Here is a 17,789-nt window from a genome sequence, read left to right as displayed (position 1 = left end):
AGTACATTATCATAACCTGAACCTGATTATGGAAAGCCATGGGTAATTTTTGTATTATAACAATCACAGGACTAGAAGCCAGAGCTCAATTCTCACGCCAGCTCCAAGGGCTCCCTGGGGAGTCTGGTTCTTAGAGGATGTGTGGGAAAAACCAACTTCCCAGGGTGGCGAATGGTTTCTAGACCCTTGAGGAGAAGAACTAGAGTCATCACCAGGTGCACACCTAGGCCTACAGCTCACAGCCCAGAGTCCAAGTTTAGCCAAGGCCCTAGAGGAACTATCAATGTAAACAACCCTTATACCCCACTCCTAACCACCCCCATTAGAGGCCAGTCCACCCAAATCCTCTCATTCCTCCTTGGAGTCCATTCAAATCCCTGGGAAACTTACAGGGTTTTATTTTTGTGGGAGCTGGAGAAATATCTCAATAGTTAAGAGCACACTGGCTGTTCTTCCAGAGGACCTGGGTTTGGTTCCCATTGCCTACATGGCATCTCATGACCATTGGTAGCTCCACTTCTATGGGATCCAACTCCTTCTGGCCTCCATGGATATGCATATGGTACACAGAGACACATGTAGGCAAAAACTCACACACATAAAACAATAAAATAATAATAAACATTTAAAAAATATATTATTTTTCTAAGAAAGGGTCTAGTGTAGCCCAGCCTGGCTTCCAATTTATTATGTACCCAAAAGTGATCTGAAACCCCTGCTCCTCCTACATCTGTCGGTCAAGTCAGCTCCATCACAGGGCCTGGCTATAGAAGATTGAAGACACCGCTCCGGAGGTAGGAAAGCACAGTCTGAGATGTGGGAAAGCCAGAGCTGGTTCGGGGGTCCCCAGGCCTGTGATGAGTTCAGGGCCGTGGGGTTCTCAGACTCTTGGACATCCAGGTGCAGCTGGGAGTCACGGAAGAGCAGAGAATGGGGTGTGTAATAAATTTAGGCCCACGGAAGAGGTTGTTACCAGAACTGAAGAGTGGGAGAGGAAAGAGAGATGTGGGGTGAATAGTCCAAGGAAAGACAGCTTAGCCTGTGCAACAGCTTAGAGACCAAAGGATGGAGCTCACATGGAGCTCAGTGTCAGAGGTGTAGTTTGCAAGGCAGCTCTGAGACTCAACCATCTAGAAATGTCTTAACCGGGAGTGTAGCTTTTGCCCTCAAGTCAGTGGGAGGATTATGGGAAGAACTTCGGCATGGATGAACAAAGACATTTGCATCCTAGAGACCCAAAGGTTCCTGAACAAGCCCTTAGCCACTCTTGCTCAGGCATCCTCTAAAACCTACAGGACGCTACAGCAAGTGTCCCATCTTTATATCTGTTTTGCCTAGGTCATTTACCAGAAGTCAGTGCTCTGTAGAAGCCTAGGAGGAGCTCAAACCAAATGTGTGAGACTCAGGAAAAAAACTCATAGGAATTACCCTCTGAACGTTGATGAAATAACTAGGTCAAAAGCATATTATCTAAAAGAGCAGAGGGACTACATGTTAGAAATTCACTCACTCACATAGCAAGCCCTAATACTAGGCTCTGTCAGAGACAGCCCGTGATTCATATCTTTCTGCTCCTATTTAGCAGTTGGTGACCTGGACAAGCAGTTTCAGTAGAACATCCTCACCCGAGAGAGCTCTCTGTCCCTCAAAGTGTCAGTTGAAAGCTGACTGACATAAAGATGGAACAGTGCCAACTGCTGTTCTCCTTTCATTAACCAGCTCACTGGAAATCTAGATGGTACCCAGGGATGACGGGATGAAAGAGACATGCCAATCACCTTAGAAGGCTTCCACTCCACCAGCAAGCCCTCACCCTCCCACCCATATGCTTCTTCTATTGTCCCAACCCAGCTCTTGGTGCTCTACAAAGGCAGACAGGCTTAGGATCTATCTGTAGGTAAATGTGTCCTACCAGCACCACACAAGCTCCTGATCTTAAGACCAAGATAGCATCAAGTGGAAAGGAAGCTCTTCCACTTTCTGTAGATCAGACAGTATATTCGAAGAGCCTTACATCTCACATCAATACAACGTGGAGATTAAAATAGAAAAGGATACCCAGCCCTTGGAATGAACCTTGTTCATTCCAAGGTACCTATGGCCTCTCTAGAAAACCACCCTTCAGTTAGACAGAAAACAAATCATGAAATTCCCACTCACATGTGGTCATGGACACAGAGGAGGACAAATCAGTTCCAGCCAGCACCATTCCTCTTTGGCGGTTAACATAGCCAATATGACTCCAACTAGGAATTATGAGGATTGCAGATAGGCAAAGGGTTATATGCTTAAGTTGTTCTCCTGTGATCTGATCGGCCTTGCCTATCAACTATATATACTACGTGATAATCCTCTTTGTGTTCCCATCATCCACTTTCAGCATCCTCAATGTATAGTCAACATCATGAGTCTCTACTGAGTAGCCCTGAACTCCATTATCAGTATCCTCACAACTGCCAGTAACTCTAATTAATGTCCTTTGCATGGAGTTTGCCAACATGTGTACACATACACATGTACACACACAAATATTTTTAATAGTTAATTAGTAAGGTAGAAATTGCAGATGTTTCTACAGACCATTTGAACTACACTGGGATTTTTATTGTTTTTATTTTATATATTTATGTCTATGGGTATTTTGCCTGCATATATATCTGTACACCGTGTGCATGCCTGATGTCCTTGCAGGCCAGAAGAGGACATCATTTCTTCTGGAACATGAGGCATAAATAGTTGTGAGTGACTGTGTGGGTGCTGGGAATTGAACCAGGTTCTCTGGAAGAGCAGCTGGTACTCTGAACTGCTGAGCCATCTGTCCAGTGCTTATGAGATTTTTTTTCCTCTCATTGTGTTTGTGGCAGGGGGTGTGTGTGTGTGTGTGTGTGTGTGTGTGTGTTGAGTGTAGTTTCAGCTAATCCAGACTATACTGAGGCTGACCTTGAACTTCTGATCGTCCTGCCCCAGCCTCCCAAGTACTAGTTTAAAAGTCATGTACCACTTCATAGCTTTAACTACCGATTTTGAAAATCAGTCCTTCGGCTGACACCCGCCAGCTACCCACGACCCCTGCCACAGGATTTTGAGACTGCTGGTGAGTGGAACACAGTTTCTGCTCCAGTCCAATCACGTGGGACCTGAGACTGCTTTGGTTGGGGAGGGAGAAACTCGGCCTACATAGGGCCACAAGCCTCTTCCGGTCAGAAAAGCACCGGGGTAGCTAGGGCGCAGGGTCGGCTGACACTCGCCAGCTACCCACAACACCCGCCACAGGATCTTAAGACTTCTGGTGAGTGGAACACAGCTTCTGCTCCAATCCAATTGCCTGCAGGACCTGAGACTGCATTAGTTAGGGAAGCAGAAAACCGGCCTGAGTAGGACCACAGGCCTCTTCCGGCTGGACCAGCACCGGAGTACTGCCAGCTACCCACGACCCCCGCCACAGGATTTTGAGACTGCTGGTGAGTGGAACACAGCTTCTGCTCCAATCTTTAAACAGTGACAACGACAACAACTAACCCCAGAGATTACCAGATGGCGAAAGGTAAACGTAATAATCTTACTAACAGAAACCAAGACCACTCACCATCATCAGAACCCAACACTCCCACTTCGCCCAGTCCAGGGCACCCCAACACACCGGAAAAGCTAGACACGGATCTAAAAGCATATCTCCTGATGATGGTAGAGGACTTCAAGAAGGACTTTAATAACACACTTAAAGAAATACAAAGGAACACTGGTAAACAGGTAGAAGACATTAAAGAGGAAGCACAAAAATCCCTTAAAGAATTGCAGGAGAACACAGCTAAAGAGTTACAAATCCTTAAAGAAAAACAGGATAACCTAATCAAACAGGTAGAAGTCCTTAATGAAAAACAGGAAAACACATCCAAACAGATGATGGAAATGAACAAAAACCATACTAGACCTAAAAAGGGAAGTAGACACAATAAAGAAAACCCAAAATGAGGCAACACTGGAGATAGAAACCCTAGGAAAGAAATCTGGAACCATAGATACCAGCATCAGCAACAGAATACAAGAGATGGAAGAGAGAATCTCAGGTGCAGAAGATTCCATAGAGAACATCGGCACAACAATCAAGGAAAATGTAAAATGCAAAAAGATCCTAACTCAAAACATCCAAGAAATACAGGACACAATGAGAAGACCAAACCTACGGATAATAGGAGTGGATGAGAATGAAGATTTTCAACTCAAAGGACCAGCAAACATCTTCAACAAAATTATAGAAGAAAACTTCCCAAATCTAAAGAAAGAGATGCCCATGAACATACAAGAAGCCTACAGAACTCCAAATAGGCTGGACCAGAAAAGAAATACCTCCCGACACATAATAATCAGAACAACAAATGCTCTAAATAAAGATAGAATACTAAAAGCAGTAAGAGAAAAAGGCCAAGTAACATACAAAGGCAAGCCTATCAGAATTACACCAGATTTTTCACCAGAGACTATGAAAGCCAGAAGATCCTGGACAGATGTTATACAGACACTAAAAGAACACAAATTCCAGCCCAGGCTACTATACCCAGCCAAACTCTCAATTAACATAGATGGAGAAACCAAAGTATTCCACAACAAAACCAAATTCACACATTATCTCCCCACGAATCCAGCCCTTCAAAGGATAATAACAGAAAAAAACCAATACAAGGACAGGAACCACGCCCTAGAAACAACAAGAAGGTAATCCCTCAACAAACCTAAAAAAAGACAGCCACAAGAACAGAATGCCAACTTTAACAACAAAAATAACAGGAAACAACAATTACTTTTCCTTAATATCTCTTAATATCAATGGACTCAACTCCCCGATAAAAAGACATAGACTAACAAACTGGCTACACAAACAAGACCCAACATTTTGCTGCTTACAGGAAACTCATCTCAGAGAAAAAGATAGACACTACCTCAGAATGAAAGGCTGGAAAACAATTTTCCAAGCAAATGGCATGAAGAAACAAGCTGGAGTAGCCATTCTAATATCTGATAAGATTGACTTCCAACCCAAAGTCATTAAAAAAGACAGGGAGGGACACTTCATACTCATCAAAGGTAAAATCCTCCAAGAGGAACTATCAATCCTGAATATCTATGCTCCAAATACAAAGGCAGCCACATTCATTAAAGAAACTTTAGTAAATCTCAAAGCACACATTGCACCTCATACAATAATAGTGGGAGACTTCAACACACCACTTTCACCAATGGACAGATCATGGAAACAGAAACTAAACAGGGACACAGAGAAACTAAGAGAAATTATGAATCAAATGGATCTGGCAGATATCTACAGAACATTCTATCCTAAAACAAAAGGATATACCTTCTTCTCAGCACCTCATGGTACCTTCTCCAAAATTGACCACATAATTGGTCACAAAACAGGCCTCAACAGATACAAAAATATTGAAATTGTCCCATGCATCCTATCAGATCACCATGGACTAAAGCTGATCTTCAATAACAAAATAAATAATAGAAAGCCAACCTTCACGTGGAAACTGAACAACACTCTTCTCAATGATACCTTGGTCAAGGAAGGAATAAAGAAAGAAATTAAGGACTTTTTAGAGTTCAATGAAAATGAAGCCACAACATATCCAAACTCATGGGACGCAATGAAAGCATTTCTAAGAGGAAAACTCATAGCTCTGAGTGCCTCCAAAAGGAAACTAGAGAGAGCACACATTAGCAGCTTGACAACATACCTAAAAGCACTAGAACAAAAGGAAGCAAATTCACCCAAGAGGAGTAGACGGCAGGAAATAATCAAACTCAGGGGTGAAATCAACCAAGTGGAAACAAGAAAAACTATTCAAAGAATCAACCAATCAAGGAGCTGGTTCTTTGAGAAAATCAACAAGATAGATAAACCCTTAGCCAGACTCACTAGAGGGCACAGGGAAAGCATCCTAATTAACAAAATCAGAAATGAAAAAGGAGACATAACAACAGATCCTGAAGACATCCAAAACACCATCAGATCCTTCTACCAAAGGCTATACTCAACAAAACTGGAGAACCTGGATGAAATGGAGAAGTTCCTAGACAGATACCAGGTACCAAAGTTGAATCAAGATCAGGTTAATGATCTAAACAGCCCTATATCCCCCAAAGAAATAGAAGCAGTCATTAATAGTCTCCCAACTAAAAAAAGCCCAGGACTAGATGGGTTTAGTGCAGAGTTCTATCAACCTTCAAAGAAGATCTTATCCCAGTTCTTCACAAACTATTCCACAAAATAGAAACAGAAGGTACTCTACCCAACTCATTCTATGAAGCCACAATTACTCTGATACCTAAACCACAAAAAGATCCAACAAAGATAGAAAACTTCAGACCAATATCCCTTATGAATATTGACGCAAAAATCCTCAATAAAGTTCTTGCTAACCGAATCCAAGAACACATCAAAACAATCATCCATCCTGACCAAGTAGGTTTCATCCCAGGGATGCAGGGATGGTTCAATATACGGAAATCCATCAACGTAATCCAGTATATAAACAAACTCAAAGACAAAAACCACATGGTCATCTCGTTAGATGCGGAAAAAGCATTTGACAAGATCCAACACCCATTCATGATAAAAGTCTTGGAAAGATCAGGAATTCAAGGCCCATACCTAAACATGATAAAAGCAATCTACAGCAAACCAGTAGCCAACATCAAAGTAAATGGTGAGAAGCTTGAAGCAATCCCTCTAAAATCAGGGACTAGACAAGGCTGTCCACTTTCTCCATACCTATTCAACATTGTACTTGAAGTCCTAGCCAGAGCAATTCGACAACAAAAGGAGATCAAAGGGATACAAATTGGAAAAGATGAAGTCAAAATATCACTCTTTGCAGATGATATGATAGTATATATAAGTGACCCTAAAAATTCCACCAGAGAACTCCTAAGCCTGATAAACAGCTTCGGTGAAGTAGCTGGATATAAAATTAACTCAAACAAATCAATGGCCTTTCTCTACACAAAGAATAAACAGGCTGAGAAAGAAATTAGGGAAACAATACCCTTCTCAATAGTCACAAATAATATTAAATATCTTGGCGTGACTCTAACTAAGGAAGTGAAAGATCTGTATAATAAAAACTTCAAGTCTCTGAAGAAAGAAATTATAGAAGATCTCAGAAGATGGAAAGATCTCCCATGCTCATGGATTGGCAGGATCAACATTGTAAAAATGGCTATCTTGCCAAAAGCAATCTACAGATTCAATGCAATCCCCATCAAAATTCCAAATCAATTCTTCAACGAATTAGAAAGTGCAATCTGCAAATTCATCTGGAATAACAAAAAACCTAGGATAGCAAAAACTCTTCTCAAGGATAAAAGAACCTCTGGTGGAATCACCATGCCGGACCTAAAGCTCTACTACAGAGCAATTGTGATAAAAACTGCATGGTACTGGTATAGTGACAGACAAATAGACCAATGGAATAGAATTGAAGACCCAGAAATGAACCCACACACCTACGGTCACTTCGACAAGGGAGCTAAAACCATCCAGTGGAAGAAAGACAGCATTTTCAACAAATGGTGCTGGCACAACTGGTTGTTAACATGTAGAAGAATGCGAATCGATCCATTCCTATCTCCTTGTACTAAGGTCAAGTCTAAGTGGATCAAGGAACTTCACATAAAACCAGAGACACTGAAACTTATAGAGGAGAAAGTGGGGAAAAGCCTTGAAGATATGGGCACAGGGGAAAAATTCCTGAATAGAACAGTAATGGCTTGTGCTGTAAGATCGAGAATTGACAAGTGGGACCTCATGAAACTGCAAAGCTTCTGCAAGGCAAAACACACCATCAATAAGACAGATTGGGAAAGGATCTTTACCTATCCTAAATCAGATAAGGGACTAATATCCAATATATATAAAGAACTCAAGAAGGTGGACTCCAGAAAATCAAATAACCCCATTAAAAAATGGGGCTCAGAACTGAACAAAGAATTCTCACCTGAGGAATACCGAATGGCAGAGAAGCACCTCAAAAAATGTTCAACATCCTTAATCATCAGGGAAATGCAAATCAAAACAACCCTGAGATTCCACCTCACACCAGTCAGAATGGCTAAGATCAAAAATTCAGGTGACAGCAGATGCTGGTGAGGATGTGGAGAAAGAGGAACACTCCTCCATTGTTGGTGGGATGGCAAGCTTGTACAACCACTCTGGAAATCAGTCTGGCGGTTCCTCAGAAAACTGGACATAGTACTACCGGAGGATCCAGCAATACCTCTCCTGGGCATATATCCAGAAGATGTCCCAACCGGTAAGAAGGACACATGCTCCACTATGTTCATAGCAGTCCTATTTATAATAGCCAGAAGCTGGAAAGAACCCAGATGCCCCTCAACAGAGGAATGGATACAGAAATTATGGTACATTTACATAATGGAGTACTACTCAGCTATTAAAAAGAATGAATTTATGAAATTCCTAGCCAAATGGATGGACCTGGAGGGCATCATCTTGAGTGAGGTAACACAATCACAAAGGAACTCACACAATATGTGTTCACTGATAAGTGGATATTAGCCCAAAACTTAGGATACCCAAGATATAAGATACAATTTGCTAAACGCATGAAACTCAAGAAGAATAAAGACCAAAGTGTGGACACTGTGCACCTTCTTAGAATTGGGAACAAAACACCCAGGGAAGGAGTTACAGAGACAAAGTTCGTAGCTGTGATGAAAGGATGGACCATTTAGAGACTGCCGTATCCAGGGATCCATCCCATAATCAGCTTCTAAACGCTGACACCATTGCATACACTAGCAAGATTTTGCTGAAAGGACCCAAATATAGCTGTCTCTTGTGAGACGATGCCGGGGCCTAGCAAACACAGGAGTGGATGTTCACAGTCAGCTATTGGATGTATCACAGGGCTCCCAATGGAGAAGCTAGAGAAAGTACCCAAGGAGCTAAAGGGATCTGCAACCCTATTGTTGGAACAACATGATGTACTAACCAGAACCCCGGAGCTCTTGTCTCTAGCTGCATATGTATCGAAAGATGACCTAGTCGGCCATCAATGGAAAGAGAGGCCCATTGGACTTGCAAACTTTATATGCCCCAATATAGGGGAATGCCAGGGCCAAAAGAATGGGAATGGGTGGGTAGGGAAGTGGGGGGCGCTATGGGGGACTTTTGGGATAGCATTGGAAATATAATTGAGGAAAATATGTAATAAAAATATTAAAAAAAAAAAAAAGAAAATCAGTCCTACTTGTGTTTAACATGGCATGAGAAGAAACTGCCAGGAAGCCGTTTAGGAAAATCTGTTTACCAAAATTCTACCCAAAGGAAGATGCTGGCATACTTGCCAGTCAATCTTAGTTACAAAATTCTCCTCCCTTGCCCTCCTCTGTGGATTTTGTTTGTTTGTTTTTATTTTTTGACATAGGGTCTCATGCAGCCAAAGATAGTAACCTTGAACTCCTGGCCTTTCTGTCTCCATCTCCCAAGTGCTAGGATTACAGGTATTTGCCACATTTGGCTGTTTGCCAGTTGATTTTACAAGAATCTGATGATTACCCAAAGAGAAAAGGTGAAAGGAAAGGGCATAGGTCACCAAAGCTGCTTTGGGTTTCCTCCAGTAGCTCCCCAGCTTCTGGAGGTTTGTCACCAGTCCAGACCTCCTGAAAGTTGTTTGACAGGAGAGAGCCAAGGTAACTGATGAATGACGATTTTGCTTGATCGGTATTTGCTTAAGTACTGTTCAAAATGTAGGCAGGCTACAGCTCAGTGATAAAGCCTTTGTTTAGCATGCAAAAGGTAATGGGATCACCTACCCACACACAGACACACGAAATTAACGAATTAACTGTTAATAACCTGGGCTATTTACAACAATTTCTGAAGAGATTTGTGCTTGGGTAACACACCTCATCTTCAGCAGTTTGGGAAGTTGGACGCATCCCAAATATATTTCCCTTCCTCTAAAAGAGGATTAACTAAGTCTCCTCTGTCCTTTCTTTAGCTGAAACTGGATACATGTGTGCTACACATTTAGAATATTAGAATAGGGTCAGTTAGTAGACTCAGCAGACAAAGCTTAGCAAGCCTGAACACCCAAGTTCAGTGCCCTGATCTCAGATAAAGGTGGAAGGATTCCTCATGGTTCTCTTCTGAGTTTCACATATCCTTTGTAACATGTGTTCACACACACACACGCCAAACACATACATTTGAACACATTAAAAAATAAATCTTATAAATCCAACTGTCATAGTTTAAAACTGTGGGAACTGGGTTTGTTTTTCAATTATGATAAAATTCATATTTAACATCTAAGTCTTCCCTAAAGACCCCAAATGTAGTAGTTGCAAGATTTTAAGACATACAATGTTGCAGAGTCCGGATTGGAGGCCTGAAGCTACACAGAACACTTCTTAGAGGGCAAAACAAAGCATCGAGGCACTTGCTGTGTCAGAGCACTCCAAGTTAAGGCAAGAATGTCAAGGAAAACCGACGTGAACCTAACTTTCAGGGAGGTAGACAGGGCTACTCTGGAGGAGTCCATCACGAGGTCTTCCGCTTCATGGAGTTCACTGTAAATATTTGCTTTAGTTTTTACAACGGGAAAACAGAGGCACAAATGTTTGGAGGACAGACACAGTGAGTAATACCTACCTCCTCCCAAGAGTGTTCTAAGGACCCAAGGACACATTATGAGTGAAAGTGGTCTGTAAACTAAAGACTGAAATAAGGATAGCAAATGCTTCAGTTCCCACAGGACTCAGTCAATGCTACCTCATGTTACCACAGAACTGTCCCTGGGTAAATGTGAATAGGACCTCCTGGATAAGGTGCCAAAGAACAGTTCTTACAAGGCAGGGGGTAGGGCCAGGGTATGACTGAGGTCCTGGGTACCCTCTCAGTAATACGCCATGTGAGTAGCAGCTTCTGGTCCCCACACCCACTCCTGCCACCGTCCCAAGAATAGTGAGAGTCTGTTAAAAGGCAACTCTAGCTCTTAAGGTTGATCACCCTTATCTTCTGGGTTTATCACATACTGCAGTACAGATTTCCTGCAGTGCATGTTGGAATCAGTCGTACATTGCTTGTGAGTATGTGTTAGAAGCTCAGTAGCCAGAGCTAGAGGCCAAGCTCAGCAGTTAAGAGCACTTATTGATCTCTCAGAAGACCCAGGTTTGCTTCCCAGCATCCATGTGGTGACTCACAAATATCCATAACTCCAGTTCCAGGGGAGCCAACACCCTCTTCTGACCTTCTTAGGCTCTAGGCATGCACATGGTACACAGCTATGAAAAACTCATACCCATAAATTAAAAAAAAACTATACAAAATAGTAAATAAACTCAGAAGTGAAGTGTTCTTTCTCGGTTGGTCAAAGAGCTCACAGGTTGACTTTTTCTTTTTAATTCACCTTGCTATTTCTAGGACAAGAGACATACGTAAGAACATAAAGTCATTTTGCTAGTTTATGCTGTATTGTTTCAGTTTCTTTCCAAAGCATAAAGGGAAGAGAACTCTGTACTTTAGAAAAACATGCACACATGTACACAGAGAGAAAGAGAGAAAGAGGGGAGGGAGAGATAGAGAGTGCGTGAGAGAGAGAGAGTGCTCAATTCTCAAGTTGAAGAGATGGCTCCCAGAGTACTACTACAATTTTGATGATGTAATTCTCAAACCTGTCTTCTGATCTCCACATACAAACTGTGGCATGTGCACAGTTGCATCCATACACACACACATCAGATACACATGAAGCACAACACACATCAGATACACACACACACACACACACACACACACACCCTCAAAGATCAATCTAAAGAGTTCCTAGGGCCTGAGGACATACCTCAGTGGCAGAGCACTTGCTTGCCACATACAAAGACTTAGGTTTAAGCTCACATTGTCCAAGAGAAAAGGACACCAGAGCAAAGGGGAAGCTCATAGAAATGATATAGCCTCCTGATACACAAGGGGTGTATTCTGGATTTAAAGATAGAAAAAGAGGAAAAAGAAACCTGCATACTCTATAGGGCAGGGAGGCTCCAAACTGGGCATGTATCAGTCACCTGGAGAGCCTGATACAACACAGAGCAGCTTCTATTGAACAAAGCTGAGGTGGCATCCAGAATAGTGCTGATGCTGAAGATCCTTGGACCACACAGCAGTACTGAGTCCAGAGCAAGGCATCACTCACAGCTGTCTGTATCCTAGTTGGCTCCCACTGCCTTTTGGCCCAGTAAATGGCCATTATAACTTCCACCTACAGGAACTATTTCTCTACTTGCTTATGTAATCTTGTTGCAGGCACTTTATTAGTTTCATTTAAAAACCAAAACCAAAACCAAAATACATATATGTATTTTGCCAGGCATTATAGCCTCTGATCTTAATGGGCTCCCTGCTTTGTTAAATTGACCCCAATTCTGTTAAATTGACCTCAATCACAGAGGCCCCTGCTAAAAGCGGGGCTTCCTTATATCTAGACAACTACAGTTTTTGAGCCTTTTATCATTGTAGGAGGAAGCAGATCACTCCCAGAAACTTTGCTTAATCAAAATGGACCAATTAGTCACAGATACCCAAAGTAAATAATCAACAAGCTCTGAGAGGATCTGCCTGGAGCACAAGTGTCTGTTTCTGCCCTTAAACCCAGGTCTCCTTAAGAACTCATTCAGCTACTAGAGTCAAAGGTCAAGCCAGGCAGCAGCCGCAGGCAGAGGTGCTAAGTCTGTGGATTTCTTCTCCAAGTCCTCTCAGTCTCTGTGCACTGCTCAGTTGCTAACTCTGGAGGTCCTCTGTCCAACCCCCGCCATTCTGCCTGTTCACCAGTCCCATTCATTCAGAAAAAAACAGGTGTTCCTGTTAAAATTAGCTGTCTCAAACTGCAAAATATCTCAGATCCCTATACCAGCTTTAAAAGGAAAGTGAAAAATAACCACCATTCAGCCGTTAACTGAAGTTTCCAGAATGACAGTCACACACACACACACACACACACACACACACACACACACAGAGAGAGAGAGAGAGAGAGAGAGAGAGAGAGAGAGAGAGAGAGAGAGAGAGAGAGAGAGAGAGAGAGTTTTGCATTCTTACCAAGAACTCAGGATGAATAAGAAAGTCCAAACTTTAAACTGACAAAGAAAGGCTTCTTGTCTTGTTTTGATCTTTTTTCCCCCTGGTCATGCCTGAAAGCCTGCTCTGTCCCATTTCCTTCGGTTGACTGTCATAGACAATGGCTTTTGTTCAGGGAATTTAGCTGGTTTTCTGTCTTTCTCTTTAGCATTCCTAAGGAGGTTCTTGGCATCTCTTGGTCAGAAAGGACACTGCATTAAGCCTGACTTACAAACCTTGACCTGGAAAAGTCATAAGAACCCAGGGATGGTCTGGAAGTTAGTGGTGGTGAAGTTTAATTTACATATTTATAAAAAGAAGGCTGAGTGAAATGAGGCCGTTCTGATTTTATTTCTGGAACCAGGAACTCTGCTGACCTCATTACAGCCTATTATGAAATAGGTTGATGTACTTCTTTAAAAGAAAAAAAAAATCAAGGATTATTTAAAAGAGAAGTTTGGCAACTAATATATTGGAAGGAAATTAGAATGCCAAAGACCAATGCCCAAGTCCCTAACCAGGCACTGCAGACACACACAGAACGGAACTGTGTGCTACTCACTCTGGTTTCTAAAAACCTGCTGAAAAGACAGAGAAAATTTCAAGACACCTACTGTCAGACAAATCCCGACCCTTATAAACCAAAAAAAGAAATTAAATATCACATTTCTCAAGGACAGAGATTTTTAACATTCCGCACTCAACCCCTATCACATACACAAGCACTGAGACAACTGTGAGAAACTCTGTGAGAAAGAGCAGTTTCAAATTTAATGTGGAGACCAGCTAGTTAATGTCATGCAAGGAGATAGGGCAAATCTTTTTGCCTTTTGGCTTGCAGTTTTAAAATTAGTTCTTCAAGGAGTGAGTCCAAGAATAAACTGACAATTCTTTATTCTTAATTACCAAAATTATAGGTTTCTGGCCCTTAATTCCTTTCCGTTTACTCTGTGATATCTGCAGACAAAAGGAACCGTAGGAAATTTAGACTTTATCATTTGTGTAAACCCAATGAATAGAAATAATTTCCATGTGTACATAGGACTTCTTTTGGCAGCCCTCTTGCCAATCTCCCTGCAGCTGATCTAGACTAAACTTTACAAAAGAACTGGGGGGGAAGGGGTAGGAGCATACCCAAGGTCACTTTATTTTACTTTTTAACTCTTGCAAGATCTAATTAGAGAAAACAACTGCTCCTTTGGCCATTTCTCACTTAATTCCTAATGCATATTTACAAGTTAAATTTCATATTGCTGCTAACATTTTATGGTGACAACTTTTCAGATCTGTGGGCACTGGAAAGGTTTAAGCACAATAAATCCCCCTGAACAAGTAAATGATACACTGGAAGCCTACAGGAGTTTTTTGCGCATGTGGCTCATCCAGGTTTCAAGGCTATAGATAAGTTTGTCACTCTTTTTAGTAAGAAACTATTCAACAGTGTCTTCAGCAAGCCATAAACTACCCTTTAAAAGCCCATCCCAAATGTATTTATCTACAGAAAAGCCAAACTACCTGGACATGATTTCAATCAACAAAACACTCTTTCAATACCCAACCAGCCACTTGAATCAAGGTCATAAAAACAAGCTCTCCACTGACAAGTATGCTCTAGAAAGTTCTTAATACTCTCCAGAGGATAGACTCCTCTATCAAACTGCCTAGAACCGTCTATAAAGTCATAGAGATTTCTGGGTTAGGCCTAGCCTCACTGAAGATGCTAAAGGATCAGTGGATACAGTGCTGTTAAGTCCCATGCAAAATTCTGTGAGCTGGCAAGGCAGCACCCCACACAGTATTAGAAAATACTTTAATCTGAAAATGACAGGCCGAATACAAATCAGACTTCAGTAAGCCTGAACTATGGCTCATTATAATAGAGAAATGAGTGGAGGACAAAGAGAGCTAGGTTACTTTCCAGAAAAACTAGAGGGAAGAAGAAAAAAACCCCAGTCCTCCCCCAAGCACTGCATAATCCAATCACATTTTGGTTGCCTTTAAAAATAGATCACATACATTTGTCTTTCTAGGGTGCAAGGATGCTCAGAGGAATAATACCAGAGGGAAAAGTGGAAGTGGTTAGGCACTGGGGATTCACTTGCCAACGGATGTAAACCTTTTCCCCCACAGCTCCTTCCCACAGATGGCAGGCGGCATGCACAGTTAGTGAAAAGACAGTAACTGCGAAAAGCCATCTGAGAAACATAACAATTTAATAGATGAAATAAATACTCCAGTACATGCAGGGTAAAAACTTGACATTGGGGGGGAAAAATCACTCTATAGTGTAATTTTAAAAATAAAACACACGCTCACAGTAGCTTTCCCCCCACTTGCAAATCATATGGCAAAGTCATACTCTTCTTCACACCATGTATACTCTAATTCAACAAAAATAACAACATACAAAAAGGTAGCTACATCCATGTCTAAAGGAGGGAAAACTGAGGTAACCTTTCATTAATTAAAAAGAAGGAAGAAATGAGCCCATGACCTCTTTCCTGCCAGTTATCAAACTGAGTTGAGGGGCTCGAGTGTGTAGGGTTAACCCTGCAGCCAGCAGACTACCCATCTTCTCTGTGTCTGAGTCCCTATAGTGGGCTGGTGGACACCCAGGCCCTCTGAGTACTTGATGAGTGAGTGCATGGCCCTGCCTTCTGGAAAATTCCTCTTGAGCATTTAACATGAGGGAGGGGGATCACCTATGGTTTCTTTGGTATAAATGGAGAGGGTAGGAGTTAAGTGTCTTCCTTTAGCCTGGGGTGGAAAACAGTATGGGGGCTGCGGGCTGGGGTGGAGCGTGGGGAGTGCTAATTCACAGAATTGGAATTCACTGGCGGTAAAGTCCTGGGTGAAGACCTTTCCCTTAAAGCCTGAGATAGCAGGGTGCAGCCTTCAGACACGGCGCAGGCCGAGTTCCTCAGCCTCTCCCTGTGGTCCGACATCTTGGCGCTCCCATCTGGGTGCTGCGCCAGATCCCTGAGGCATTGGGTCAAGAGCACGCAGGCCGACACCACACTCATGGCACCTCCCAGGATGGCGGTCTGCACCGCCTTGCCCTCAGTGCTCACGGCAGCTGCGCGACCCAGGAATTGAGGCTCGGTGGCAAAGCCCACCAAAGCGCTCACCGCCTGCACCAAGGGCCCACTGAAGAGCGCGCAACGACTGCGGGCCAGCTCGCTGGGTGCCGCCTTCACTTCGCGCACGCATGCTAACAGCGCGGATGCACTGGTGCTCATGCACTTGACGCCCAGCTTGAACTGTTCGCGGGAGAAGCGGTCCCGTGACTTGTCACTGGCCAGGGCGCAAGCATCCGTCAGGAACTTGAGGTTTCGAGACAGGCCCTGCGACACCTCCAGCAGCAGCTGTGGGGTCATGTCCGCCAGTGGGGTGGCTCGCAGCACAGCACAGCCCTGTTCCACCTCGTGGCGGCAGCGTGTCACACGGTAGCGGTCCACAAGGCCTGGCTGTGCAGGTTGAGCACCCGGGGTGGCCACGGCTGCCAGGTAGGCCGCATGTGCAGAACACTCGGTCAGCGACACCACCAAGTCGCCCAGTTCCACAAGACTGTCCCCCGCCTCTCCGAAGCGGCCCATGTTGAGCTGACTCTGCACGTCGTGGGTGAGGATGGACAGCCCCTTAGTGCGCGCGATGATGGTGTCCCGGCACTGCTCGAAGGACTCCGCACCAGCGCCAGGGGAGGCGGGGCCTTCGAAGAGCACCGGCCGCGCCTCGCTAGACAGCAGCAGCAGGTCGGCCACCAGCTGCATCTTGCCCTTGCAGTGATCACAGATAGACACCAGCCTCTTCCGCGGCTGCGAGCTGGCCCCGCCGACGGCGCTCCCAGGAGCCGGAGAAGCCGCCTCGCCAGTGGGCTTCCCGGCGCTGCCGCTAGCCATCGCGCCCAGGGGGCACTGGCATGCCGCTGGGGAGCCCGCTACCACCGCCGCCGCGACTCAGCTGGCCAGGGCCGCGCTGCCTTCCGCGCACCATCATGCCACCCACCGCGGCGGGCACAGAGATCCGGGTGGCGGCGGCCGGTGGCCGGGCGTCGCAGGGCGGGCCCAAGCCCGCGGTAAGCTCTTCGGGGCGCTGTGTAGCTCGCGGGAACCGTGAGCCGGGGCACGGCAGACTCCTAGTCCGCGCCCCTCTTCACCAGCCTACCAGAAAAGTCCCCGCTGCCGGGCTGTCGCCACCTTCCTGGGCATGGCCGGCCGGGCCGCCGGAGCGGAGAGGGCGGGACGGGGAGGCTGGGAGTTGTCCTTCCTTCCTTCCTTCCTTTGAAATCAAAATCCTCTGCTCCTAGAGGAGCGCGGGCGGCGGCCCCGGCAGGCTTTGCTGTCAGCCGCTGCGCTGCGGCGATCCGGCTCAGCAGCGCACGTGGGCTTCAGGGGCGGCGACCCCGCCAGACGGTACAGGCTGGCGACGGCGGCCGGAGCTGACGCCCGGGGGCGCGCGGCCGCATCTCCTGCTCCGGCTCTTAGGGCGCTGGGCGGCCACTGGGCCGAGGGCGTGGCTGGCTCTGTGGCGGCCGCGCGGAGTCAGTCGGGCGGGAGGCTGCAACGCAGGGTGCTGGGCGGCCGCGCCTTCCCGCCTGGCGGTTCAGAGTGCGCGGCCCGGCGCCGCGGCGGCACGCCCTCCCCGCCTG

At 44.8% G+C, this 17,789-nt stretch overlaps 1 protein-coding gene across 1 annotated transcript; it reads right to left on the bottom strand.

Moving 5' to 3' along the window:
* Positions 1-15,335: 15,335 nt before the first annotated feature.
* On the bottom strand, positions 15,336-17,705 carry Tlnrd1 (talin rod domain containing 1). Its single transcript, XM_021167817.3, has one exon. The coding sequence runs from the start codon at positions 17,038-17,040 to the stop codon at positions 15,952-15,954; it is 1,089 nt and encodes a 362-aa protein (XP_021023476.1). The 5' UTR covers positions 17,041-17,705; the 3' UTR covers positions 15,336-15,951.
* Between the last annotated feature and the right edge of the window lie 84 nt (positions 17,706-17,789).

This window comes from Mus caroli, unplaced genomic scaffold (assembly GCF_978045245.1).
Source record: "Mus caroli unplaced genomic scaffold, Mus_caroli_1 scaffold_8, whole genome shotgun sequence".
Taxonomy (NCBI): domain Eukaryota; kingdom Metazoa; phylum Chordata; class Mammalia; order Rodentia; family Muridae; genus Mus; species Mus caroli.
This window is presented reverse-complemented; position numbering and strand designations above follow the sequence as displayed.